The 24,125-nt window shown below is 50.0% G+C and overlaps 1 protein-coding gene across 1 annotated transcript in view; it reads left to right on the plus strand.

The window, feature by feature from the left end:
• PIK3C2B (phosphatidylinositol-4-phosphate 3-kinase catalytic subunit type 2 beta) overlaps nucleotides 1-24,125 on the plus strand; it is a 75,191-nt gene that overhangs the window by 7,803 nt on the left and 43,263 nt on the right. The window contains exons 2-5 of the mRNA XM_009238907.4: nucleotides 16,233-17,252; nucleotides 20,818-20,918; nucleotides 21,538-21,692; nucleotides 22,011-22,131. Coding sequence (XP_009237182.1) covers nucleotides 16,320-17,252; nucleotides 20,818-20,918; nucleotides 21,538-21,692; nucleotides 22,011-22,131 — 1,310 coding nt within the window. The 5' untranslated portion in view covers nucleotides 16,233-16,319. The remainder of the gene's footprint in view (nucleotides 1-16,232; nucleotides 17,253-20,817; nucleotides 20,919-21,537; nucleotides 21,693-22,010; nucleotides 22,132-24,125) is intronic.

Genomic DNA, 24,125 nt, shown 5'->3' on the forward strand with positions numbered 1-24,125 from the left:
GGTGGCATGTGCCTGTAATCCCAGCTACTCTGGAGGCTGAGGCAGGATAATTGCTTGAATCCAGGAGGCGGAGGTTGCAGTGAGCAGAGATTGTGCCACTGAACTCCAGCCTGGGCAGCAGAGCGAGACTCCATCTCAAAAACAAACAAAAAACCAAACAAAAAATGAAAGATGTTACTTAAAAGTTGTGTTGGTAACTGTGTTAATAAATAAATAAGAGGTAATCTTTTTTTTTTGAGATGGAATCTCCCGCAGTTGTCCAGGCTGGAGTGCAGTAGCGCAATCTCGGGTCATTGCAACCTCCGTCCTCCAGGATCAGGCGATTCTCCCGCCTCTGCCTCCCAAGTAGCTGGGATTACAGGCACCTGCCATAATGCCCGGCTACTTTTTGTATTTTTGTAGAGACGAGGTTTCACCATGTTGGCCAGGCTAGTCTTGAACTCCCTACTTCAGGTGATCCATCTGCCTCAGCCTCCCAAAATGCTGGAATTACAGGCATGAGCCACCGCGCCCAGCCATCTTTATTTGTTTTTTTTTTTTTTTTTTGAGACTGAGTCTCACTGTGTCACCCAGGCTGGAGTGCAGTGGCACTATCCCAGCTCACCGCAACCTCCGCCTCCTGGGTTCAAGTGATTCTCCTGCCTTAGCCTCCTGAGTAGCTGGGATTACAGGCGCGCATCACCACGCCCAGCTAACTTTGTATATTTAGTAGAGACGGGGTTTCACCATGTTAGCCAGGCTGATCTCGAACTCCCGACCTCTGGTGATCCGCCCACCTCAACCTCCCAAAGTGCTGGGATTACAGGCGTGAGCCACCATGCCCAGCCTTATTAAGATTAGTGGGCTAATGTCTATAAAAGTGCTTTGTAGCTATAAATACCTATACAAATAAAAGCTCTTATTTTTATTCTAATCACTAGTAGGGATAATCCAAAGCAGAATGCACATAAATGCAGTAGAGCACATTAAAAATTATAAAAATATTCAAAAGAGCAAAGTCACTTTTATTCATGGGGGATGTGCAGGCACTGCTCTTATATTAGAGCCATCTCACATCCCCCATGAGTAAAAGGGTGAGGTGGCTCACGGCTGTAATCCCAGCACTTTGGGAGGCCGGGGCGGGCAGATCGCTTGAGTTCGAAATCAGCCTAGGCAATGTGGTGAAACCCCATCTCTACCAAAAAGACAAAAAATTAGCCAGGTGTGGTGGCGACCACGTTTGTAGTCCCAGCTTCTCAGGAGGCTAGGATGGGAGAGGATCGCTTGGGCCTGGAAGGTGGAAGTTGCAGTGAGCCAAGATCCTGCCACTGCACTGCAGTCTGGGCGACAGAGCAAGACCCTGTCTCAAAAAAAAAAAAAAAAAGAGGAAGAATGACATGATCAGAGCTGCCCTGTAGGAAGATGATCCTGGCAGTGGAGAGCAGATACTTTAGGGGGTCGGCAAGGAGACAGACTAGTTAGTGATCTGTCTCAATCATTCATCATTCAGGTGAGAAAAAGGAATAATAATTTTTTTGGTGCCCAATAAAATAATTTTTCGGGTAAAAGAATAATCATTCAGGTAGAAGAAAGGAATAACAAATTTTTTGGTGCCCAATATATGCTTTATGTAGGTTATTTCACTTAAAGTCATCAGAGGCTTGGAAAGGAATGGACCAATTTAAGAGAGATTAGAACAGGAAGGCTGGGGGATTTCCTTTCCTGAAGGATTTTAAGAATGAGAGAGACAGTTGGGTGCAGTGGCTTACCCCTGTAATTCCAGCCACTTGTGAAACTGGGGTGGGAGGATTGCTTGAGACTGGGAGGTCAAGGCTGCAGTGATCCGTGATCACACCACTTCACTCCAACCTGGATGGCAGAGTGAGACCTTGTCTCTTAAAATTAAAAAAAAAAAAAAAAAAAAAAAAGACTGGAAGACTGGTTATAGCTTAGCCTGGGAAGAGCACTGGAGAGCGAGTCTAAGGACCTGGACTCCCACTTCTGGTCTCACCTCTATCACTGACCAACTGTATGACTTCACACAATGCCCCCTGCTCATTGGTTCTCTTGTCTACTAAACTGTGGGGTGTGTTTGTTTGCTTTGCTTGTTTGTTTATTTTTATTTTTTTTGAGTGGCCTGGGAGAGTGAAATGTTCTGGGATGGGGGTGTAGAGAGCATGGAGGTGTTCCAGAATAATCACCAACATCAGCTTAAACACTTTTTTTTTTTTTGAGATGGAGTGTCGCTTTGTCGCCCAGGCTGGAGTGCAGTGGCACGATCTTGGCTCACTGCAACCACCAACTCTGAGGTTCAAGCAATTCTCCTGCCTCAGCCTCCCGAATAGCTGGGACTACAGACAAGCGCCATCATGCCCAACTAATTTTTGTATTTTTAGTAGAGATGAGGTTTCACCATGTTGGCCAGGATGGTCTCGATCTCATGACCTTGTGATCCGCCCACCTCGGCCTCCCAAAGCGCTGGAATTAAGTGAGCCACCGCGCCCGACCATCAGCTTAAACACTTAATCAAATGTGATGTGCCTGGGTTTCCACAACAGGATGGGAAAAAGACCATGAAGTTTGGGCTCACACGCATTTCAGTTTAACTCTTGATTCTATCATTTACAAGTTGTGTGACCTTTGGGCCAATTATTGCATCCCTTTCCTATTTTCTACTTTCCTCTTCCATAAAAGAAGGATAATAACATCCACATTTAAGGATTGTTGTGGGGACTAAATAAGACAATACCTGGCACGAAATACCAGAGGGGGAAAGAAAAGGTATGTTTCCTTCCTTCAATTTCTGTGATGCTCATATGCACGTAGTCTTCCCTCCTGTCTCCCCACTTGTCTGCCTGCCTTCTCTTTCCGTTTCACCAGCTGAAGCAGTCAGTGAATCCCTGCTGAGAATGACCTCTGACTGTTGCTACCCTGGGAGACACTAGGCGAGGGTCACATGGGCAAGGGGCTGGTGGAATGTGAGTGTGCTATACTGTGCCGGTGGTTCACCGTTCTGCCGAGTGTCCCCTTTGCTTAGTGTAGACTTAGGTTCTGTCTTAAGGAGATCTCTGTCTCCCTTGGGACATTCCTGTGCAAATTGGGATAAGAGATCGGAGAAAGGCATCAGGGCACATACAAAGCAATATCAAAACTAATTGACATGATTCTTTGCTCTATACCCCTCCCCCTCGCTAAAGTCACTTTCTTTTTTCAAAATCTTCATGACCCATAACCATTCCATGCACAGAGATGCAAAAATGGTCCGTTAATATCTAAAGCAAAAGTGTTGCTCTTGTTCCCCAGGCGACAGGGCCACCATTTTTATCAGTGTGAAACACAGAGTATCAGGGTATTAAGGAGATACTGAGAATAAAAGTGAGGAGATATTGGAAGGCTTAACCAGGGAAGGCTTCTGAAGATCTTTTTTTTTTTTTTTTCGAGACAGGGTTCTCTGTCACCCAGGCTGGAGTGCAGAGTGTCTCAATCATGGCTCAGTTGATCCTCCTATTTCAGCCTCCCAAGTAGCTAGGACTACAGGGACATGCCACCACACCCAGCTAATTTTTGTATTTTTTGTAAAGATGGAGTCTCACTATGTTTCCCAGGCTGGCCTCAAACTTCTGGGCTCAAGCGATCATCCTGCTTCGGCCTCCCAAAATGCTGGGATTGCAGGTGTGAGCCACTGTGCCTGGCCTTTCTGAGGATCTTGAATTTGGATGGAAGCAGGAGAGAGAGAAAGCAGGAGGAAGAGAAAGGCACCCCCAGTGGTAGCCATGGCTTTGAGGCCCTAAGAGTCAGGTGCTAATGGGAAATAGGGGATGGGGAGTCCATACCACGCTGTACGTGCAGGTGAGCAGGGCTAAGGGGAAACTAAAACCTACTGCTGCAACATGTCTAGGGGTGACCAGGCTGACATGGGCAGTCCTTCTGGGATCCCCTGTGGTCTGGCACCATCAGGACCGCTGCCTTCTTCCCATTCCCCCCATTGAGGTATTCTTCCTGTGGTTTGAGGATTCTGGGACACCACAGGCTATCTTGCAGAGTATCTCGTTTCTCAGTTCTTTTTTTTTTTTTTTTTTTTTTTTTTGAGACAGAGTGCAGTGCAGTGGCGCGATCTTGGCTCACTGCAGCCTCTGCTTCCTGGGTTCAAGAGATTCTTCTGCCTCAGCCTCCCAAGTAGCTGGTGTTACAGGCACCCACCACCACACTGGCCAGTTTTTGTATTTTTGGTGGAGACGGAGTTTCACCATGTTGCCCAGGCTGGTCTCGAACTCCTGACCTCAATCTGCCCACCTCGGCCTCCCAAAGTGCTGGGATTACAGGCATGAGCCACTGCACCCAGCCTTCAGTTCTCTCTTAAGGCGTTGAATCCTGAGTAGGGTTTCTCCTTTGACCTGGCTAAAGTAGAATCCTTGGTCTTCCCGCTGGGTTCAGTGTCCTTGACTGACCCTGGAGCAGGATATCCTTCTGGCCTGCTACCAGGAAGAATGGAGGCTCCCAGCTTGGGAACTGCATGGCTATAGGCAGAGGACCGTGGCCACCTGGATCAACCTGGGCTAAGAATAGCCAAGGCCAGGGTTTGGAGGGGTCAGTGCCTTAAAGGGGCAGGCTGCCCAGTGGGCAGCATTGTGGGGACTGTACTCTAGAGGGGCAAGAGGTTCCTACACTCAGGAGCTGAGACCAGGGGGAGGCCATGGAGCTATGGGGCCTAACATTAGAGAGCACCCCCCCCCCGGCCCCCCCATCTTTCCATGGCTCATTCTTCCCTGGGAAAATAGAAGTCTTACCATTTCCAGGGCGCTCCCCTCCTTAGACTCTGCTTTTTAATGCAAATGTCCCTGGAAGGGACTAACACCTTGACCTCTCACACCCCTGTGTAAATGAGTATCAGATGTTTAGGGGTGTTTCATTTTTCTGTTTTTCTCTGGATTGAAAGACTGGAACTGCTTGAAAGCCGGTGTCCCTTTCCTTTCCTACCCTGGTCTGTGGGGACCCCACGGCTTCTTTACACCTTCCTGATTTAGAGAACGACTGGCCACCCTGGGGGCCTGCCAGAAGGCCTGGGGGCATTTGGGAGAGGGCTCTTGTGAAGCTCTTCTGCCTGAGGCTCCTTCTGTGGCATTCTCTTTGCCTGAGTGCCCTCAGCCTGCTGGAATGCAGAGAAGAGCCTGCTTGGGGAAGGGCCGGAGCTGCCCCCTGGCGCTGAGAGGGCCTGTTTTCTTTTTTCTTCTGGGTTTAACCTTTTTTCTCAGAATTCTTTGCCAGTGACACTAAGAATGTGACCTCGGCGCGGTGGCTTACGCCTGTAATCCCAGCACTTTGGGAGGCCCAGGCAGGTGGATCATGAGGTCAGGAGATCGAGACCATCCTGGCTAACATGATAAAACCCCATGTCTCCTAAAAATACAAAAAATTAGCTGGGCGTGGTGGCGGGTGCCTGTGGTTCAGGAGGCTGAGGCAGAGAATTGCTTGAACCTGGGAGGCGGAGGTTGCAGTGAGCCGAGATCACGCCACTGCACTCAGCTTGGGCGACAGAGCGAGACTATGTCTCAAAAAAAAAAAAAAAAAGAATGTGACCTTATGGGTCTAGGCCAGCTTCCTCTCTTCTCTTCTGGGAGAGCTGGTGAGGGAATGGGTGAGCAGGAGGGTGTGTGTCGGGGGAGAGTAGGGTGTGTATGGGGTGGGTGTGAGGGGTATGGGATAAGCATGGGAGGTGTGTGGTGTGTATGTAGCGGGGAGACATAGATGTGTGTGTGGGGTGCAGGGGGAAAAGTATGTGGAGGGGTTGGGGGTTACACATGGTTTGTGTGATCCTATGGCTTCAGGTCCCCAAGAGTGACTGTAATCTATTAGGGATTGCCTTGATATTTGAGGAGTTAGCATTAACTGAAGATATCCTGCTTTATCATTAGACTCTGAGTCTAGCTTGCTGGTTGAGGAACACCATGATGGCACAGGGACAGTGGGCTGGGCTGTGGGCACATGGTGGAGAGCCTTCCTATCCCGAGGAAGGAAAGAAGCGTGGCGTGGGGGCTGGTCAGCACCTTAGCCGGTTCTCATGGATGGCTGGCTCTACCTTTTTCTGCTTGACTTCCTTTGGCCCTTCTCAGAGCTGAGCAGGTGGCTGTCAGCTGCCGGCAGCCCACCACGCACACAGCCTGGCCCTGCCCATTGGCTCCTGCACCCAGGCTTACAGGCAATCACCCCTGTCCTCCCTACAGACAGCACCACCACCTGGGAGCTGCTGGCCCTGCCTCCTCTACTGTTACGTGTGTGATCCTTCTGGGTACTGGGGCTCTGGCATATCTGTGCTGAGTGTATACTTGCAGGGGAGAGCACAGGGCTGGGGCCAAGAGTGTTTCTGAGTATTCCCACCATGCCAGCCTCCCTTCATTGGATCTACAATCTTTTCACAACTCTGAAACAGCTCCAGTAGGAGAGACAGTACAAAGCCACTTAGCCTTAGTGGTCCTCCCTCTCATCTGGGACAGAAAGGAGGACCCTGTCATCAAGACCAGAGAGAACCTTTCGGACATCTGAGAAAGGTGCTACCAGAAAGCACCCTAACAATTATTATAATTGAACAAATTGGAGACAAGCAAGTGTCAGCCCAGCAAGGATGTCTTCCTTCTGGAGGATGGTCTCACTGGCATTATTCAGTGCTCTCTGGTCAGTCCAGTGCCTCTGCAGTTACCCCGACGTACATCCTCATCCCCTTGCAATGGGGCTGGGCCCTCGTTTGAAGTACGCCTCCACACTGCCTCTTTGCTCCTTGCAGACCCGGATGGGTTAGCCCAGCCCCGCCGAGCCCAGGGCAGAAGACCTGGGGAGGCAGCTCCTCTGCCGTCGCCTCTCCTGTCCTCTCTCTGATGAGCCCTCCAGGCAGAGCAGAGCCTTGTTGTTATGTTGTTTCCTCACTTTGGTGCCCTGGCTGGATGGGAACAGCTGGGACTTGCTTTATGGACTCTGCTGAACAGGCTGGCATCCTCCAGGGAGTTTTCCCCACCCACACAGGAATGAATCCTGCAGAACTGGATTCCCAAGGGCATATGCTGAGGAAGCTGAACTGAGGCTGGAGGTGACAGTGGTGACAATCTGGGCCTTGCAGGAGACCTCAGTTTATAGGAAGCAAATGCTGTGTTGAGGCAAAGCTGAGGAGGGTGGTAGATGGGGGAGGCCAGGCCTAAAGAGAGCTACTGTGTCTTCATCTCCAACTCCACCCATTTTCTGTGTCCTCTTTCAGAGGAGCTTCTTTTATACTTCACAGAGTCTACAGTATTTTCAGAGCATTTAGGGTTTCCTAGGTGTTGCTTTTTGGAAATTCTGTGGTGGTTTTTCTGATACGGGATGGGCTGGTGTGAAAGTTGTGTGTAAAGAAGTTCCCTCAGTGGTCTCCTCAACTGGAGGCCAAGGTTGGTCAGGGACCTTCCTGGGACCTTCCCTGTCCCCCTACCTTTCTCTGGAAGGCCCAGAAAGCTGGAGGAGTCCCTCATAACTACTATGCCCTTAGAGGGAACCTGGGGTGAACTGAATGAGAAGGATTGGTTCTTGGGTGAGGGAAGAGGGGAGGAGGAAGCAGGAAGTAGGAACCAGACAGAGATGTGGCTGCTCTGGCTCCTGGGATGATTCCTGGGTTAGAAATACACATACTGCCAAAGCTTTTCTTCCCTCTTTGCCAAATGTTCCGTTCAGTTGATTGCCAGCTTCTGGTCCCTGGCCCTGCAATCAAAATTGCCAGCTCTAGAGGAAGGAAAGTTTTTAGAGGAGCCACAAGCTGCCTCACCTCTTCCATCCTGGTCTCTCCTCATACGCAGAGCCCACAGTCTACAGGGTATGTAGCAGGAGCTATGATCTCCAAGGATTCTGTGTGTGTGCATGAGACCAAATGGTTTCTGAGCTAGAATTGGGGTCTCTGAGTTGGAGTCAGCAGCACAAGCAGACCTGACTTTATGTAGCCTTGTCCCACAGACTCCAAGCTCCTGTCCCTCTGCTTGTCTAGGACCCAGAAAGACTTCCAGTAAACTCTTGTGTGCACTTTGGCTTCAAATTAATGGAGAGTCCAGGGTATGGTACGCCCAGAGAGTAGAAGAATGGAGAGTAAGTCCTGGTAGGAAATGCCAGACCATGTGGGGCTGCTTTAGCTTAGCTATAGAGGTTACTAGAGAGGGGATGTATAAGTGGGAAGAAAACACAAGCTGTTATTTTGTCTTCTCACATTTGGAACTAGATGAGAGTCACCCAGAGGGCATGCACACTAGAGAAGAGAAAGACCTTATTGATGCATGTGATTCCGTAATAGACCTGCCATCAAAAAAGCTTATAGAGCTGTATACAACCTGTGGGTTTTCCATAAGGAAGCAGGGATCAGATGCATATCTGGTGGAGGCTGGGGGAGCCGGCTTGCTTGACCTTAATACACCTCCCTGCTGTAGGAGTCGGATTCCTGGAAGAGTGTGTTGATGTTCCCTGTTAGAGCTGGGCTGTGGGAGGGGCAGGTGGAGCCAGTGGCACATGTGTGGAGTGAGATGCGGGACAGGGTCCCTGGCTGCAAAGCCAGTGGGATTGGGGGTATGGGTGAGTGTGGGTGCTGAGGGATGGACAGAAGTGGAGGTCCTCTCTGAAGAGAAAAACCTGGACACCAAAGGGTTTAAGTCCTTATGGCCTCTGACTCCCTGACCCTGCCTGTCCTTAGGGGAAGTGCTGAGGGTCCCTTCCTGGGGAAGTCCTAGAGCTGAGTCTCTTCACTTAGTAAAATCTACTGAAAATCAGGATGCCCAAGACTGGGGGCTTGAAACCCTGCATATTCTTCACCACCTTGCTTGAGAGCTTTCCATTTTCCCTGCCCACTGAAGATGGTCCAAGACAGGCAGTACCTTCTTGCTTCCTGCTTTACACCCCAAGAGGGGATGGAATTATTTATGTATGTGTCTGCCACCTTTGCTAGATTGTAAGCTCCCTGGAATTGTGCCATAGTCATCTGAATACTTCTAGTCTTTAGATATGTATGTGCCTGGCCTGGCATGTAGCTGGTACTCAACACCCTTTGGGATCCAATCTGTGGCTCAGGGTATGGGGAAGAGATGACCGAGACCCCTCTAGATTCTCCCAGTCCCAAGCAGAACAATTCTGTTAGGGTGCCTTCTAGCAAGACAGCAGGAACCCTTACCACTCACTGGCTCCAGTGGTGGCCCCTGGGCTCCTCCCCCTCTGGCACAGGGACTAAACAGAGCCAGTTCCACTGGAGGGAGTGCCCTCTCCTTTCTTTCCACCCTTTGACTCTGAACCATTGTGTCACTCTGTCCTGACCCCATTTCCTCCCCGGCCAGCCCTCAGCCATCTGTGGGCAGCTGTGAGACTGAGTTTGGTGCCTGGTGCAGCTCAGACCCTGGCACCGACCTGCTTGGCCATAGGCATGTCCTCTTGTTTCATCAGCTGACTGGTGCTTTTTGGGGTGCCTCTACCCAGGTCCTCTTCCTGAGAGTTCTGAAACCCTCTTCTGTGGGGTCAAACCTGGCTGCACATTTGAATCACTTTAGGGGCTTTTGAAGCATCCAGCATCCAGGGACTCACCCTACTGAGTCAGAACCTCCAAGGAGAGGTCGGGAATGTGTATATTTTTAAAGCTTCCCAGATGACAATTGCGGTCACTCAAATGTGGAGTGTGCATTAGATAATATTATTGTTGTCAGTGTTAAGTTTTGTGGGTGTGCTCATGGCATTGTGTTTTACATAGGAGAATGCCCTTGCTCTTAGAGATTCAGGCTGAAGTTTTTAGAGGGAAAGTGTTTCTTACAAACACTTTGCAAAGGGCATCTTACTTTTAAATGGTAAAGCAGAGCAAGAAAGAGAGCAAATGTGGGGAAATGTTAACAATTATTGCAGGCGGGTGGTGAAAGAAAACTGGCTGTAACAGACCTTCTGGATGATTTCCGTCTGTTTTCTAAGAGGTGGACATTAGGAGAGAACGCAGCCTGAACCACAAGGTGTATAACTCCAGGAGGCACCGTTCACATGGTTTTCTTTTTTGTGGTCAGGGGGTATCATTCACATAGAATACAATGTGTGGGGTGCCCCCTGGAGTTGTGTGACATAGTGGCACTGGCCCCAGCCGTCTCTCCCTGGATGGGCTGCAGAGTAGCAGAGACGCAGGCCCTGATCTACCCTTCCTATTTCAAGGGACCGACATGGCTATTTGTTTTTATACAGAATCCCTAGTAGCCCTTGAAGACTAAGGGAATAGAGCAATCTTTATTTTAATTTTAATTTAATTTAATTTTCTTTGAGACAGGGTCTCTGTCACTCAGACTGGAGTGCAATGGCACGATCACGGCTCACTGTAGCCTCAAACTCCCAGGCCCAAGCGATCCATCCACTTCACCCTTCCCAGTAGCTGGGACTACAGGTGCATGCCACCACACCCAGCTAATTTTTTCCCCCCATAGGGATGGTCTTGAACCCTGGGCTCAAGCAGTCCTCCCTCCTCGGCTTCCCAAAGTCCTGGGATTAGAGACATGAGCCACCACGCCTGACCCTAGAGCAATTTCTGATGTAGAGCCTGACAGAAAGATAACTGAAATGGGGAAGAGGGGAGGCAGGAAACATGAAACCCTGATTCCTAAAATACTTTCTGCATGTGCTCTAGTCCTAGAAAATGAAATCTAGGGCTTGAATTTTTAGAGGAAGCCAGCTCGCTGTGTTTCAAGGTTGCTGGGACTGGTTGCTCCTGTCTTTCCGTCTCTGGAGTTCCCTCGTGTCTGGCTGCTGCTCTCTGAACCTTCACTTCACCTTGGGGGTGGCCCTCCTGGTCCTGTGGGGGATGCTGTTTGTCCTGTTTCCTCACTGCCACCTCTCAGCATCATAGTGAGCTGAGTGCTGAGCCTTTGGGAGGAGCATTGCCAGTGTGGCCCCGGGTGTGAGATCTGTCAGAGGGCTGGGCTTCCTTCCCTGTGTGGCTGAGACAGTCTAGTGGCGGCCTGGCCCAGAGCCAGGAGGATGGTGGTTAGAGAGGGGTAGCTCGCCTTTCCTCCGTCTGAATTCCAGTCTGGGAAGAGCTTCAGGAACAGCGCCTGCTTGGATCACCCTGGGACCTTTCCTTCTCTTTCCTGTGATTTTGGAGTCCTCTGAGAGATTTGACCTAAGGAATCAGTAGGTTGGAATCAAGGAATCCCAGAGCTGGAAGGGACTGTGTGTGGTTTTCTTGCCATCCTTGCACCTGCCTTACAGATGCCAATCCAACCTCGTTAGTTCCAAAACCCAGTCCTGTGTTTGAAGGATACTAAGGAGCACACCACCTACATCCTGACCACCCATCTCCATGTCTGAAAATTCCCCACCTCCCAGAAGGTTCTGCCCTGACGTTCCAGTTCAAGCTCGATGGAAATGATGGGAATTTGGAACTTGAGAAACATAGTAGGGGTGATGGATCCATAAACATGTAATTTTGAATAAAATATCTTAAGCCTGTGTTTGAGATATACATTGGTTGCTATTGGGAGCCAATAGCAAATAGCAAATTGGAACAACTTGAACCAAATCACGGAGGTATCACATACGTGGTCATGAATGGTTGGAGATGAGAGGGAGAGTGGGGCAGGAGAGAGACTTATAGAGAAATCAGAGAGCCTTTGAAATATCTTAGGCAGGAAGCAAGGTGATCAGATTTACATTTTAGGAAGAGCCCTCAGGATGTTCTGTGAAAAAGCCTTGAAGAGGCCAAGGTTAGTAGGGGGAAGGACTATTAGGAGGCCATTGTAATAGCCCAAATGAGAGAAGATAAGGGCTTGAATTAGGGCAACCACAGTTAGGATAGAAGGAAAGATTGGCTTTGTGAAGTGTTAAGGAGGAAAAGGTGGCAGGCCTTGGCAATTGGAGAGAGGGGTGAAAGGAAGGGGGACTCTAGGATGACTGCAGGATTTTTAGCTTGGGGGACTGGGTGGTGCCATTCACCACAATGGGGAACCAGGAGCAAGGAGCAGATTGTGGGGAGGAAAGAAGATGATAGTTGAGTTTTGGACATGTGGATTTTGAGATATGAGTGGGCATATAAACTTGAAGGAGAGATACATATTTGGAATCATCAACATGTGAGTAGTATGGATAGGAAACAAGAATAGATGAGATGCCCAAGCAGAGGGGGTAGAGTTAACAGTAAGCTGAGAATAGAATCCTGAGCCAACACCAACATTTCAGGGGTGGACAAAGGAAGAGGAAGACAAAGAAGGAGGAGATGGAGAACAAGAAAAAGATATCTTCATGAAAGCCAGGGGGAGAGGGTTTAAAGAAGAAGGGAATGGTTTGGAGAGCCAAATACAGCAGCAATGTCCAGGCAGGTGGAAATGGCTACTGAACTGGGCAGCTCAGGCATTGTTGCTGGAGCAGTTTTAGTGGGATGTTGGGGGCAGACACCAGATTACAGTGAGTTAAAGAGTAAATGGGAAGGCAGAATTTGGAAACATCAGGTGTAGTCCATTCTCTGGAAGCTTGGCTGAGAACGGAAAGATGAACAGAGAGGACAAAAAGTCAAGGGGAGCTGGGCGCGGTGGCTCACACCTGTAATCCCAGCACTTTGGGAGGCCGAGGCAGGTGAATCACCTGAGGTCGGGAGTTCGTGACTAGCCTGACCAACATGGAGAAACTCTGTCTCTACTAAAAATACAAAATTAGCTGTGCATGGTGGCGCATGCCTGCAATCCCAGCTACTCGGGAGGCTGAGGCAGGAGAATCGCTTGAACCCGGGAGTGCGCCATTGCACTCCAGCCTGGGCAACAAGAGCAAAACTCCATCTCAAAAAAAAAAAAAAGTCAAGGGGAGGTGTTTAGGGTTCGGGGTTTTTCCTTTCTTGTTAAGATTAGGTGAAGCATGTTTATGTGCTGAAGAGAAAAACCATGTTAAGGAAAAGAGATTGAAGATACAGGAGAGGGAAGGGAAATCCATGGAGCATTATCCTAGAGATGAAGTGGATGGGGCAGCAGCAGAAGAGGATTGTGCCTCAGCAGGAGGCAGGAATCTGCTTCCCCTGGGCCAAAAGGAAGAAAGTGAAGCTGAGTGCAAGTATGCATAAGTGGGTGTTGGAAGAGAGACTGGAAGTTGAGAAAGATTATTTCCAATGGCCTGAATTTTCCCTCTCGCAATAGTGCCTGCTAAGTCAAATCTTAATACTATGCTTGTCCTAGCTCAGCGCTGAAAATACACAGTCATTCTCTGGATTAACATACTTAAGCCCAATCCAACTTTGAGCATTTATCTGGTATCTCCTATCTATAAGGCACTAGGCCCTCGTTTTCCTGGGACTAGTCTCCCAGCTCCAGGCAGCTAGGTTCTGGATATCTCCATCTGCTTATGCTACTCCTTTGAATTTCAAATAGCAAGACTTCCTCATACCCACTGTGGATAAAAAGTGATCTGTAAGGAGCTGTGGAAAGGCAGAGAAATTTAGTTAACAGTGAACTGCTTTAGATACTCTGAGGCTGGGCTTGGGCCAGTCTGTCCTTGTTGAACAAATTCCTAAGTGCAATAGTTGTCAGATTCACTGAGCCAGAACCCTTCAGACCAGGGTCCTGTGCCTATACCTGACAGATGTACCAGGGTCCTGGGAGGCACCCCAGGGTAAGGGATACCTTTGTCCTAACTTATTTTGAATCTAAGCAACTTGCCACCCAAGAGTCTATCTGAGCCTTTTTCCTATTGATGTTTTCAACATTCTAATCATGAGGTGTAATTTCATGTTTGTTACCTGTTGGGTGAAGCGGTACAATAGAATGAACATTTTCTGATAATTTTTATGGAACTGTCAACCTCTTGGCTGCTGATGCTAAGAGTCGGAAGTGACTACTTCACACTGGTCTCCCCCAACCTAATCACAAACACACATTCATAGATCCACAGTTCTAAGGTTGGGCTACACATTAGAATCTCCTGGGGAGTTTTTAAAAAATACCATTACTCTACCACAGAGCAATTAAATCAGAATCTCTTGAGAGTATTCAGGCTTCAGTACTTTTTTTTTTTTTAGACAGAGTTTTGCTCTTGTTGCCCAAGCTGGAGTGAAATGATGCAATCTCGGCTCCCTGCAACCTCCGCCTCCCAGGTTCAAGCGATTCTCCTGCCTCAGCCTCCTGAGTAGCTGGGATTATAAACGCGTGCCACCACACCTGGCTAATTTTTTATATTTTTAGTAGAAACGAGTTTTCACCATGTTAGCCAGGCTGGTCTCGAACTCCTGACTTCAGATGATCCGTCCACCTCAGCCTCCCAAAGTGCTGGGATTATAGGCGTGAGCCACCGTACCCGGCTGGGCTTTGGTACTTTTTAAAAGTTCCCCCAGTCGGGCCGGGTGCAGTGGCTCACGTCTGTAATCCCAGCACTTTGGGAGGCCGAGGTGGGTGGATCACCAGGTCAGGAGATTGAGACCATCCTGGCTAACACGGTGAAACCCCATCTCTGCTAAAAATACAACAAATTAGCCGGGTGTGATGGTGGGTGCCTGTAGTCCCAGCTACTCGGGAGGCTGAGGCAGGAGAATGGCATGAACCCGGGAGGTGGAGCTTGCAGTGAGCCGAGATCCCGCCACTGCACTCCAGCCTGGGTGACAGAGTGAGACTCCATCTCAAAAAAAAAAAAAAAAAAAAAAAAAGTTCCCCCAGTGTTGCTAATGTTGCAGCTGGGGTTGAGAACCACTGGGCCAGACTGACCTTGTCATTACCACCATTTGTTGAGTGCTTCTGAACTCTGTTCATGTCATGGCTGCTAGAGAAAAGGATGCCACCACTGAAGTAAGTGGAAGCACTGGCCTGGAGATCCTTTGTGGCTTCCTGAGGGCTGAGGGGGGAAAATCAATATTTTGGCACACCTGTAAGACATCAGGTAGCCGGGTCTCACCTGTTGGCAAGCTTTGTTTTATTTTATATATTGGTGTATTTTGGGAGGGTCCTAGTGCAAGCTGAGTAATTACAAGGTCCGTTTCACAGGGTTCTCTTGTACTTTTCATTTATAGTTTTATTGAGGTGTAATTGACATAATAAAATATACAGATTGAAAGTGTGTAATGTGAAAAGTTTTGACATGTGAGTATACCAATGAAGCCATGACCACAATCAAGATAATGAACATATTCATCACCTCCAAAGGTTCACTTGTGTCCCTTTGTAATCCACCCCTCTTTCCACTCCATCCCCCAGATACCACTGATCTGCTTTCTGTCATTATAGATCAGTTTGCATTTTCCAGAATTTTATATAAATGGAATCATACATACTCATACTGTTTTGTCTGGCATCTTTTAATCAGCAAAGCTATTTTAAGATTAGCCTTGTTATTACATTTGTCAATAATTCATTCTTTTTTATTGCCAAGTAGTATTCAATTGTATAGACATCACATTTTTAAAAATCCATCCACTGTTGATGGACATTTTGGGATATTACAAATAAAGCTGCTGTGGATATTCATGAACAAGTCTTTGTGTAGACATATACATTTATTTTTCTTGGATAAGTAGAAGTGATAGTTGAATCCTGTGTTAGATGTATGTTTACCTTTTTAAGAACCTGGCTGTTTTCCAAAGTGGTTGTACCATTTTACATTCCCCACCAGTAGTGTATGAGAGCTGTCCTCTTCAAATTGACTGGAGAAGCTTTGCTTCCATCTCTTCTTCTTGGCTAGTAGAAGGTGCCTCTTGGCTGGGCGTGGTGGCTCACGCCTGTAATCCCAGCACTTTGGGAGGCCAAGGCGGGTGGATCACCTGAGGTCAAGAGTTCGAAACCAGCCTGGCCAACATGACAAAACCCTGTCTCTACTAAAAATACAAAAATTAGCCAGGCGAGGTGGTGGGCGCCTGTAATCCCAGCTACTGGGGAGGCTGAGGCAGGAGAATCACTTGAACCCGGGAGGCAGAGGTTGCAGTGAGCCGAGATCGCACCATTGCATTACAGCCTGGGCGACACAGCGAGACTCCGTCTCAAAAAAAAAAAAAAAAGAAGTGCCTCTCTCTCTTTTTGGGGCACAAATGACAGAGGTGAGTATAGGGATTAGGGTGCAGAGATGAGACATGTAGAGATGAATGGATGGATAGTTGGATATAATAGGTAAAGTTGTCTTGGTATCCCTTTTTTCCTCCATCTTCCTGTACATTCCATTCGTTATACACACCGAAGAAGCAGGCACTGGCCCAGATAATATCACCTAAATTGGATTATTATGGATTATTAGTAAATCTCTCTTTGTGACTGATTGATATTTTTACCCCTCACCTGCAGGCACCTGGACACCATGTCACAACCCTCCAGAACTGACGTTGGCAGGAAGTAGAGACTTCTTTGTCGCCTGTGTCCCCCATCCTCACCATGTCTTCGACTCAGGGCAATGGGGAACACTGGAAGTCCTTGGAGTCAGTGGGCATCAGCCGCAAAGAGCTGGCGATGGCGGAAGCCCTGCAGATGGAGTATGATGCCCTGTCCCGGCTCCGGCATGACAAGGAGGAGAACAGAGCCAAGCAGAACGCAGACCCCTCTCTCATCAGCTGGGATGAGCCTGGGGTAGACTTCTACAGCAAGCCAGCAGGAAGGCGGACCGACCTCAAGCTGTTACGCGGTCTCTCTGGCTCTGATCCTACCCTCAACTACAACTCACTCTCCCCACAGGAAGGGCCGCCCAACCACTCTACCTCCCAAGGGCCCCAGCCTGGCTCAGATCCCTGGCCCAAAGGCTCCCTGTCTGGAGACTATCTCTACATTTTTGATGGTTCAGATGGGGGAGTCTCTTCATCCCCAGGACCAGGGGACATAGAGAGCTCTTGCAAGAAACTATCCCCACCTCCTCTGCCTCCCCGAGCTTCTATCTGGGATACCCCTCCCCTGCCTCCCAGAAAGGGGTCCCCCTCATCCTCCAAGATCTCCCAGCCCAATGACATCAACACTTTCTCTTTGGTCGAACAATTGCCTGGCAAACTGCTAGAGCATCGGATCCTAGAAGAGGAAGAGGTGCCAGGAGGTGGGGGTCAGGGGCGCCTACTGGGGTCTGTGGACTATGATGGTATCAATGATGCAATTACTAGGCTCAACTTGAAATCGACCTATGATGCGGAGATGTTGCGGGATGCCACCAGGGGCTGGAAGGAGGGCCGAGGGCCCCTGGACTTCAGCAAAGACACCTCTGGAAAACCCGTGGCCAGGAGCAAGACTATGCCCCCTCAGGTGCCCCCCCGCACCTATGCCGCCCGCTATGGCAACCGAAAGAATGCGACGCCTGGCAAGAACCGCCGGATTTCTGCAGCCCCGGTAAGGACCTTCTTGTGTTTCTTCTGCCTTCCTTTCTCCATGTCCTTCAGAAACAGGGACTAGTCTCTCTGCTGTTCTGCATCCAACTCTGCCAAGTCCTTACCCCTTTAGGCCTCTCCTACCCTCTTTTTCTGCCATTGGGACCCTGGCCCTGGTGGGGGAGGTCCAAGGGAGGCTTGATTAGGGGTGGACACCAGTAGAGAGAGGGCTCCTTCTCAGGGCCAGGTTTCATGTATCTTGGCCAAAACAGCCCTTCTGGGGCAGGCATTTGGGAATCCTGGTTCCTAGCGTGTGCCTGCTTCCTGATGTAAGGACTGAATTGGGAGTTAGGGGATTCATTATTGACTGGCTGAATGGCCCTCTGGACCGGAGCAAGTTGCTTCCGCTTGCTCTGAGGCCCTGTTCTGCCAAAAACGCTGCGTGGCGATGAAGATCATTCACAATAGTAACCACTTGTTTAGTGCCCACTGAATGCCAGACCCTGGTCCAGATCTCCACAACAACCCTTCCTGATAGTCCAAAGCCACACAGCAAGCAATAGCAGGGCCAGCATTCAGCCCTGGCCTCTCTCGTTCCTAAGCCCTCTCTCTCCTCCTCTCCTTCTCCCTTTCTCTCTCTCTCTCTCCCTGCTCTGTTCTTTATTGTGATAAAATATACGTAACGTAAAATTCGCCACTGTAACCATTTGGAAGTGTGCAGTCAGTGGCACTGACAACATTCACATTGTCGTGCAACCCTTGCATTATTCGTCTCTACCCATTCTCTTCTCACAATGAAAATATTTAGAAAAAATATGCAGTATGACAAATAGTTTTATTTTTATCAGTACGTAGTGTAAAATAGTGAACTATCTAGGTCAAAGCCCCCAGGCAGGTGCCAGGGCAGCTCTGATCCTTTTTCTGGTTTAGGGGAGCTTCAGCAGCATCTCCTAGGTGGGACCAGAAGGCCTCTTTGTGTTTCATCCTTGGTCCCTGGAAACCCTGGCTGCAAGGAGTCAAGAGACAAGTGACACCCCCATGGCTGATGCCTTTTTTTTTTTTTTGAGATGGAGTCTTGCTCTGTCGCCAGGCTTTAGTGCAGTGGTGCCATCTCGGCTCACTGCAGCCTCTGCCTCCGGGTTCAAGAGATTCTCTTGCCTCAGCCTCCCAAGTAGCTGGGATTACAGGCACCTGCCGCCATGCCCAGCTAATTTTTGTATTTTTAGTAGAGATGGGGTTTCACCACATTGGCCATGCTGGTCTCGAACTCCTGACCTCAGGTGATCTGTCCACTTTGGCCTCCCAAAGTTCTGGGATTACAGGCGTAAGCCAATGCCCCTGGCTGCTGATGCCTTCTATGACAGCGTAGCATTCTACTTCATTCCATCCTGGTTTCCTCCTTAGCCATTGTTTAAGGGGCACTGGGGTTTTCCCACTTTGTGTCTAGCCTTTGGGAACCTTCCCAACTCTGAAGAGCTACACAGTTCTTCCTTCCTCTGCTTCTGCTAAGAGAGTCCCCCCAAAAGCAGAATCAGCTCCTGGGATAAGCCACATCCCTAGAGCTCAGGGATTTTTAAAGTCCCTGCTCTGAGAGGTGGGGCTGTTCCCGCTATTTATAGGGACTGGGAGATTCCTGTTCCCAGCTCTGAGTTCCTCACACCCAGCTGGGCCTGCTCACTGAGTCAGGGCACTCTGGTAGGTGGTCACCTCTGTCACTCCTTCTCTCTCCTGCCTCCTCTACTCCCTCACCCTTCCCCATCCCCTGCATGTCATCAGAGTTCTGAGACAGAGCTCAGCCCAGAATCTCCTTGAAGAAGCAGCCACAAAGCAAAAAGCTCTTGCCAGTTCTGAGTGGGGAAATGCGGCCTTGGTCCTCCCCGGCTCAGCTTGTTGCAGGGGCTCAGCCTGCTGGGAGGGGGGACCCCTTGGGCCCTCGGCCTATACCACCGCCCCGTTTTCATCGGGCTTCCAGCCAGAGGGAACCTCCTTATCCCAGGCCAGAGGAGCCAGCTCTGGAAATGGCTGGCTCCAAATGCCAGCCTGATACCCCCGCTGCCAGCCTCTGCCCGGCAGACTCCCCCAGCCAGCATCGGGCGATGCCACCAGGGCCTGCCAGCCGGGCAAACGTAAGTGGCTTTTGTTTTCTTATGGTGCCAGTGAGTGGTACAGAAAGGGCATGACAGTGGCCTTCAGTGGCCACTCTGTTCTCTCCCTCTCTCCCTCTCTTGCCTTCTCTTCCCTCCCCCCACTGTCTCTCTCTCTTTCTCTTTTTCTTCCTGTCTCTCTCCTTTCTCTTGTGGGTTAATTGCTGACAGTGGTACTATTGTTTTGACTGGGACACAGGCACGAACTTGGCAGAGCCAGGGCCTCACATGCCAACTGTCCCCACTGCTGCCCTCCCCTCTGTGCACCCCCACCCCCCGCCGCCCATGCACACCCAGGGGAGCAAGGCTAACAAGAGAGGGTCAACCAGAGGAAACAGTCTGGATATTCAAATGAGGAGCTCAGTTGCTGTCATCTGCCCCAAGAGGCAGGGAGGACTTGAGAGTAGCCAGTGGGTTGGATGAGAGATGTGAGGCGTTGCGATGCGCGTAGGCCGGAGCTAGACTCCCCCCAGAAACAGCTGTTGGAACCACACGCCGGCCGAATCTCCATCTGAGCTGAAGCCTCGTTCCCCGGTGTGGCCTCCCAGGCTGCCCTGAGCAGACCTCTCAGGCAGAAACCTGTCATGCACCAGCTCTCCCTCCCCCTCACTTCCTTCTTCCTAGGGCTGGGCTACAGGCCTTGCTAGTGGCTTCTTTAGGAACCCTCCTGGGTGACTGAAAGCAGCTCTGGGATGGGAGACCATTTGGGACCTTGTCTGAGAATCTCACCGCCACACACGTATTTTGAGAGAGGAAGTGGGGCCAAGGCAGGCTCCCTGACGTTCCGGCCGTTCAGAGCTGGCTGACTCGGAAGCCAGAGGAGCCAAGCTTCTACCAGGTCCTCCCCTGCCCAGACCACTGCTTTGGCGCTTTCTTCCTCAAATAGCATTTACCCAGAAGGCACATGTGTCTGAGTCATCTCCTCTATCTAAGGGTTCTGGGTCTGTCTCTGCTTTGGGTCCCTGGGGCTTGTGGATATTGAGGCTTTAGACGAGGGCCAAGCTTCCCTGGGCACCATTTGGGCAGCCCACCTGCTCTAGCCTCAGTAGAGCGGCTGGGAAAAACAGCTGCCTGCTCTGCTCCCTGTCACGCCTCTGGGAGAATCGCCCGGAAAGCCTGTGTTGCAGGAGCGGCCCAACAGCACTGGATTGCCTTACCGGCTGCCTCACGCTTATCAGACTGTTCCCTCCTGAAGTGACTTTGGCCACACTCTTGTCCATCTCAGCCAGAGCTTCGCCTCCTTCTTCAACTTGGCTCCTGGTCTCCTAGGACAGCAGATACATGTATTCCCGGATGTCCCATATGTTCTCGTGCCCCTTTCATTGAATGTTGAGTGACTAGAAAGTCTTTTCATCTAGAGTTTGAGTTTAGGTCTGGGAGTACCTCATAGGGAGGGGACACCATGAGGGAAAAGGCACTGAGTCGTCTGCTCTTCTCTTAAAGGTGGGCTCCCGGCCCCACACCGTTGCCAATGGCCATGAGTTGTTTGAGGTCTCAGAAGAGAGAGATGAGGAGGTTGCTGCATTTTGCCACATGCTAGATATGTAAGAGTTAAAGAATGGGGCAGGGGATTTGGGAGGGCTATGGGGGATGGGGAGGAGGGCCATCCATTTCAGAACTTTCTTTAGGAGGGAAGAAGCACCATAATTAAATAAATCTCAGTTCATAGCTATGAAAATGCTTCCTACAACAAGTGTCTGCAGGGTTTTTGAAATCTTAGAAGTCTCACATTTTTAACAAAATTCATGAAACCTCCATTGAATGGTCAAAGTATCCTGATCATTCTAGGGTCTGACCCTCAGTTGCCCTTAAGAGCAAATGCACCCCAGCTGGCGATAAGAGTGTTATCTGGAACTAAAAGAGAAAGGAAATGGATTTATAAAAAATTTTCCATTAAATTTAGCATGGAAAGCTTTGTCATTTTAGAACTATTTGTACTGTTCAATGGTGGGAAACATTTTGCAATTATAAGAGAAGTGTCAAGAAGGGGGTTTCTCAGAGCTGCTACCCCACTGCCCCCATCCTGGCCTGCAAATTTGGAGGGCTGGGCTGAGTGGGGACAGAGGGGCTCTTGAGCCTCGGAGCATGAGGGTCCCAACAGACCTCTTCTCAACTACTCTCTTCTAAAGGCACAGCGAGGGTTTTTTTTTTCTCTCTGTACAGCCTTCGATCTGGCTCTGACATCCAAGACTACTCCCTCACTGGCTATGTCTGGAGTGCTGTCACCCCTAGCCCAGAGCACCTTGGGGATGAGGTCAACCTGAAGGTGACTGTGTTGTGTGACAGGCTTCAAGAGGCACTCACTTTCACCTGCAACTGTAAGTTAGTGAGAGGGGACAGGGTGTGAGCGTCCCTTGAAGTGGGGTGGGGATGACTGTGTTTTGGACTCGATTCCCACCTCATCTTGTGGCCCAGATGAAGGGCAGTGAGGATGCTCCTTTGGGGGTGAGGGACTGGCTATGGGGCCAGCATTCTAGTGCAGTCACTTTCCCCAACTCTGAACTACTTGCCTGCTTTATCTGGTTGGTGATGGTGCTGGAGAATACTTAGCTGGGAAGGGGGATCAGGGTGGAGAAACTGAGACCCATCTGCCTTGACATCTGTCATCATTGCTCCCCCTACCTTACCCTTCACAGGTTCCTCCACTGTAGACTTGCTTATCTACCAGACCCTGTGCTACACCCATGATGACCTGAGGAATGTGGACGTAGGTGACTTTGTGCTAAAGCCCTGTGGGCTGGAGGAATTCCTGCAGAAGTGAGTGAATGGGTGGGAGGTAGCCCCTGCCTTCCTGGTAATAAGATTGTGAGGGGGCTTCATGGGATTGGTGCTGGGACCGGCCTGGCAGCTCCGCCCCAATCCCACAGTCAATGCTCCTGCTTTCTGGGCACACTCTCGGCCACGTAGCACTTTCCCCAGGAGCTCTGTCTTCCAGCAGGGTTGGCTGACGTCCTGAGCCAAGTCTGCTGTGGAAAGAGCTTGGAGCTGGGATTAGGCAAAGACTAGGTCATATCTGCTTGCAGATTCTGCTTATGGAGAGATGTGTGTATTTGTGGGGAGGGGTGGGCTTGGGGAGACTATATGGATAGTGCTGTATCTCCTGCTCTAGATTATGTGTGGTGTTTTTATGGCTGGGGCAAAAGGAGGACTGGGCAGAAGCGCCCTTGTGGAGCCCAGGGGAGAAATTACAATTACTGTCTCTCCCCATTCTCCTGCCAACAAGTCTTTTCCCCAGCTGGCCCGTGCAGCTAGTTATCCTCCTCCCAAAGGCGTGCCTCCAGCTCCTCTCCATCCAGTGCCCTCTCTGGAAAGCAGCCTCCCTGGAAAGTCTGATGTGGACCAGATGAGGCAACCCCCTTTCCACTACCCTGGGCTCTGGAGGGCTGCAGTGGAAGAGAGGCAGGGGCAAGGTTACCACTTCTCAGATGGTACAGCTGTGTGACAGCAGACAGATAAGATCTGCTTTCCTCTCTTAGGCTTTAGAGCCACTCCTGCCCCCAATCTCTGTCCACTTGGAGGAAGCACATCTTGGGAATGGAGAAAGGAGAGACCTGTGTCTCACTTCTTAGGAGTGCCCTATAAGTGCCACTGCTTGCTTTTTCTCTCTCTTACATTCAGGTCTAGATGCAAGGATGGTTGATCTATGTCTAGAGCACAAGATTTGGCAGTCAGGATGGCAGATTCATTTCTGGGATTCTTTCTTTTTTTGAGACAGAGTCTTGCTCTGTCGCGCAGGCTGGAGTGCAGTGGCGCCATCTCACTCAGCTCACTGCAACCTCCGCCTCCCAGGCTCAAGCGATTCTCATGCCTCAGCCTCCTGAGTAGTTGGGATTACAGGCATGAGCACCACCACGCCCGGCTAATTTTTGTATTTTTTAATAGAGACTGGGTTTCACCACGTTGGCCAGGCTGGTCTCGAACTCCTGACCTCAGGTGATCTGCCCGCCTTGGCCTCCCAAAGTGCTGGGATTACAGGCGTGAGCCACTGTGCCCAGCTATCTGGGCTTATTTCAAATTTAGGGATATTGTGGGGTCCTTTCTGGCCTCTGCCTCCTCATCTGGAAGCTAAGGGAAAAGAAAGAGGCAGGGTTCTGTATGGTACAACTCCAGGGTACCCTTCAAATGTGCCCCACCTTTAAACTCACTTATGTAACACACTTTCCCCTAGAGGAAGAGGAGGGGTCCTAGACTCAGGGTTGCCTGGCAGAGAGAGTGCCAGGTGGCCTGCCACTGTTAGAAGGGAACAAGGGGACATAGTGGGTAAGTTGGAGCTCCTGCTGACACCATTACACAGGTTTGAATTCTGACTTGCCACTTACTGCTTGTGAAGCCTGATTGATGCTCAGGGCCCTCTGTAAGCTGCAGTGAGGGTGAAATGTGAGAATGACCTGTGAGCAATCAGTAAATACCAGCAGGGAAGGAGCAGCCCACGGAGAGAAGTCCTAGGGCTCTGGGCTGCACAGATACTGCCATTTCCCTTGCAGCACCCCAAATCCTGGAGCCCCTGGGTCCGGAGGTAGTGGGAGCTGTCAAGTTCTACCTTCCTGCCAAGACTCAGGTGAAATATTCTTAGTGAGGTGGGACAGGGTCAGCGGTCCTCAGATCACACCCCTCATACTCTCACTTGAATGCATAGAGAGGAAGGCCTTCCACAGAGAAGATCAAGCAAGTCCCCAGGGGACCTGTGTCCGTGACTCCTGGCCCAGGAGCCCCACTCCCACCCAACAGAAAAGCACAATAAATGTTGTTTC

This window comes from Pongo abelii, chromosome 1 (genome assembly GCF_028885655.2).
Source record: "Pongo abelii isolate AG06213 chromosome 1, NHGRI_mPonAbe1-v2.0_pri, whole genome shotgun sequence".
In the NCBI taxonomy this organism is placed as follows: domain Eukaryota; kingdom Metazoa; phylum Chordata; class Mammalia; order Primates; family Hominidae; genus Pongo; species Pongo abelii.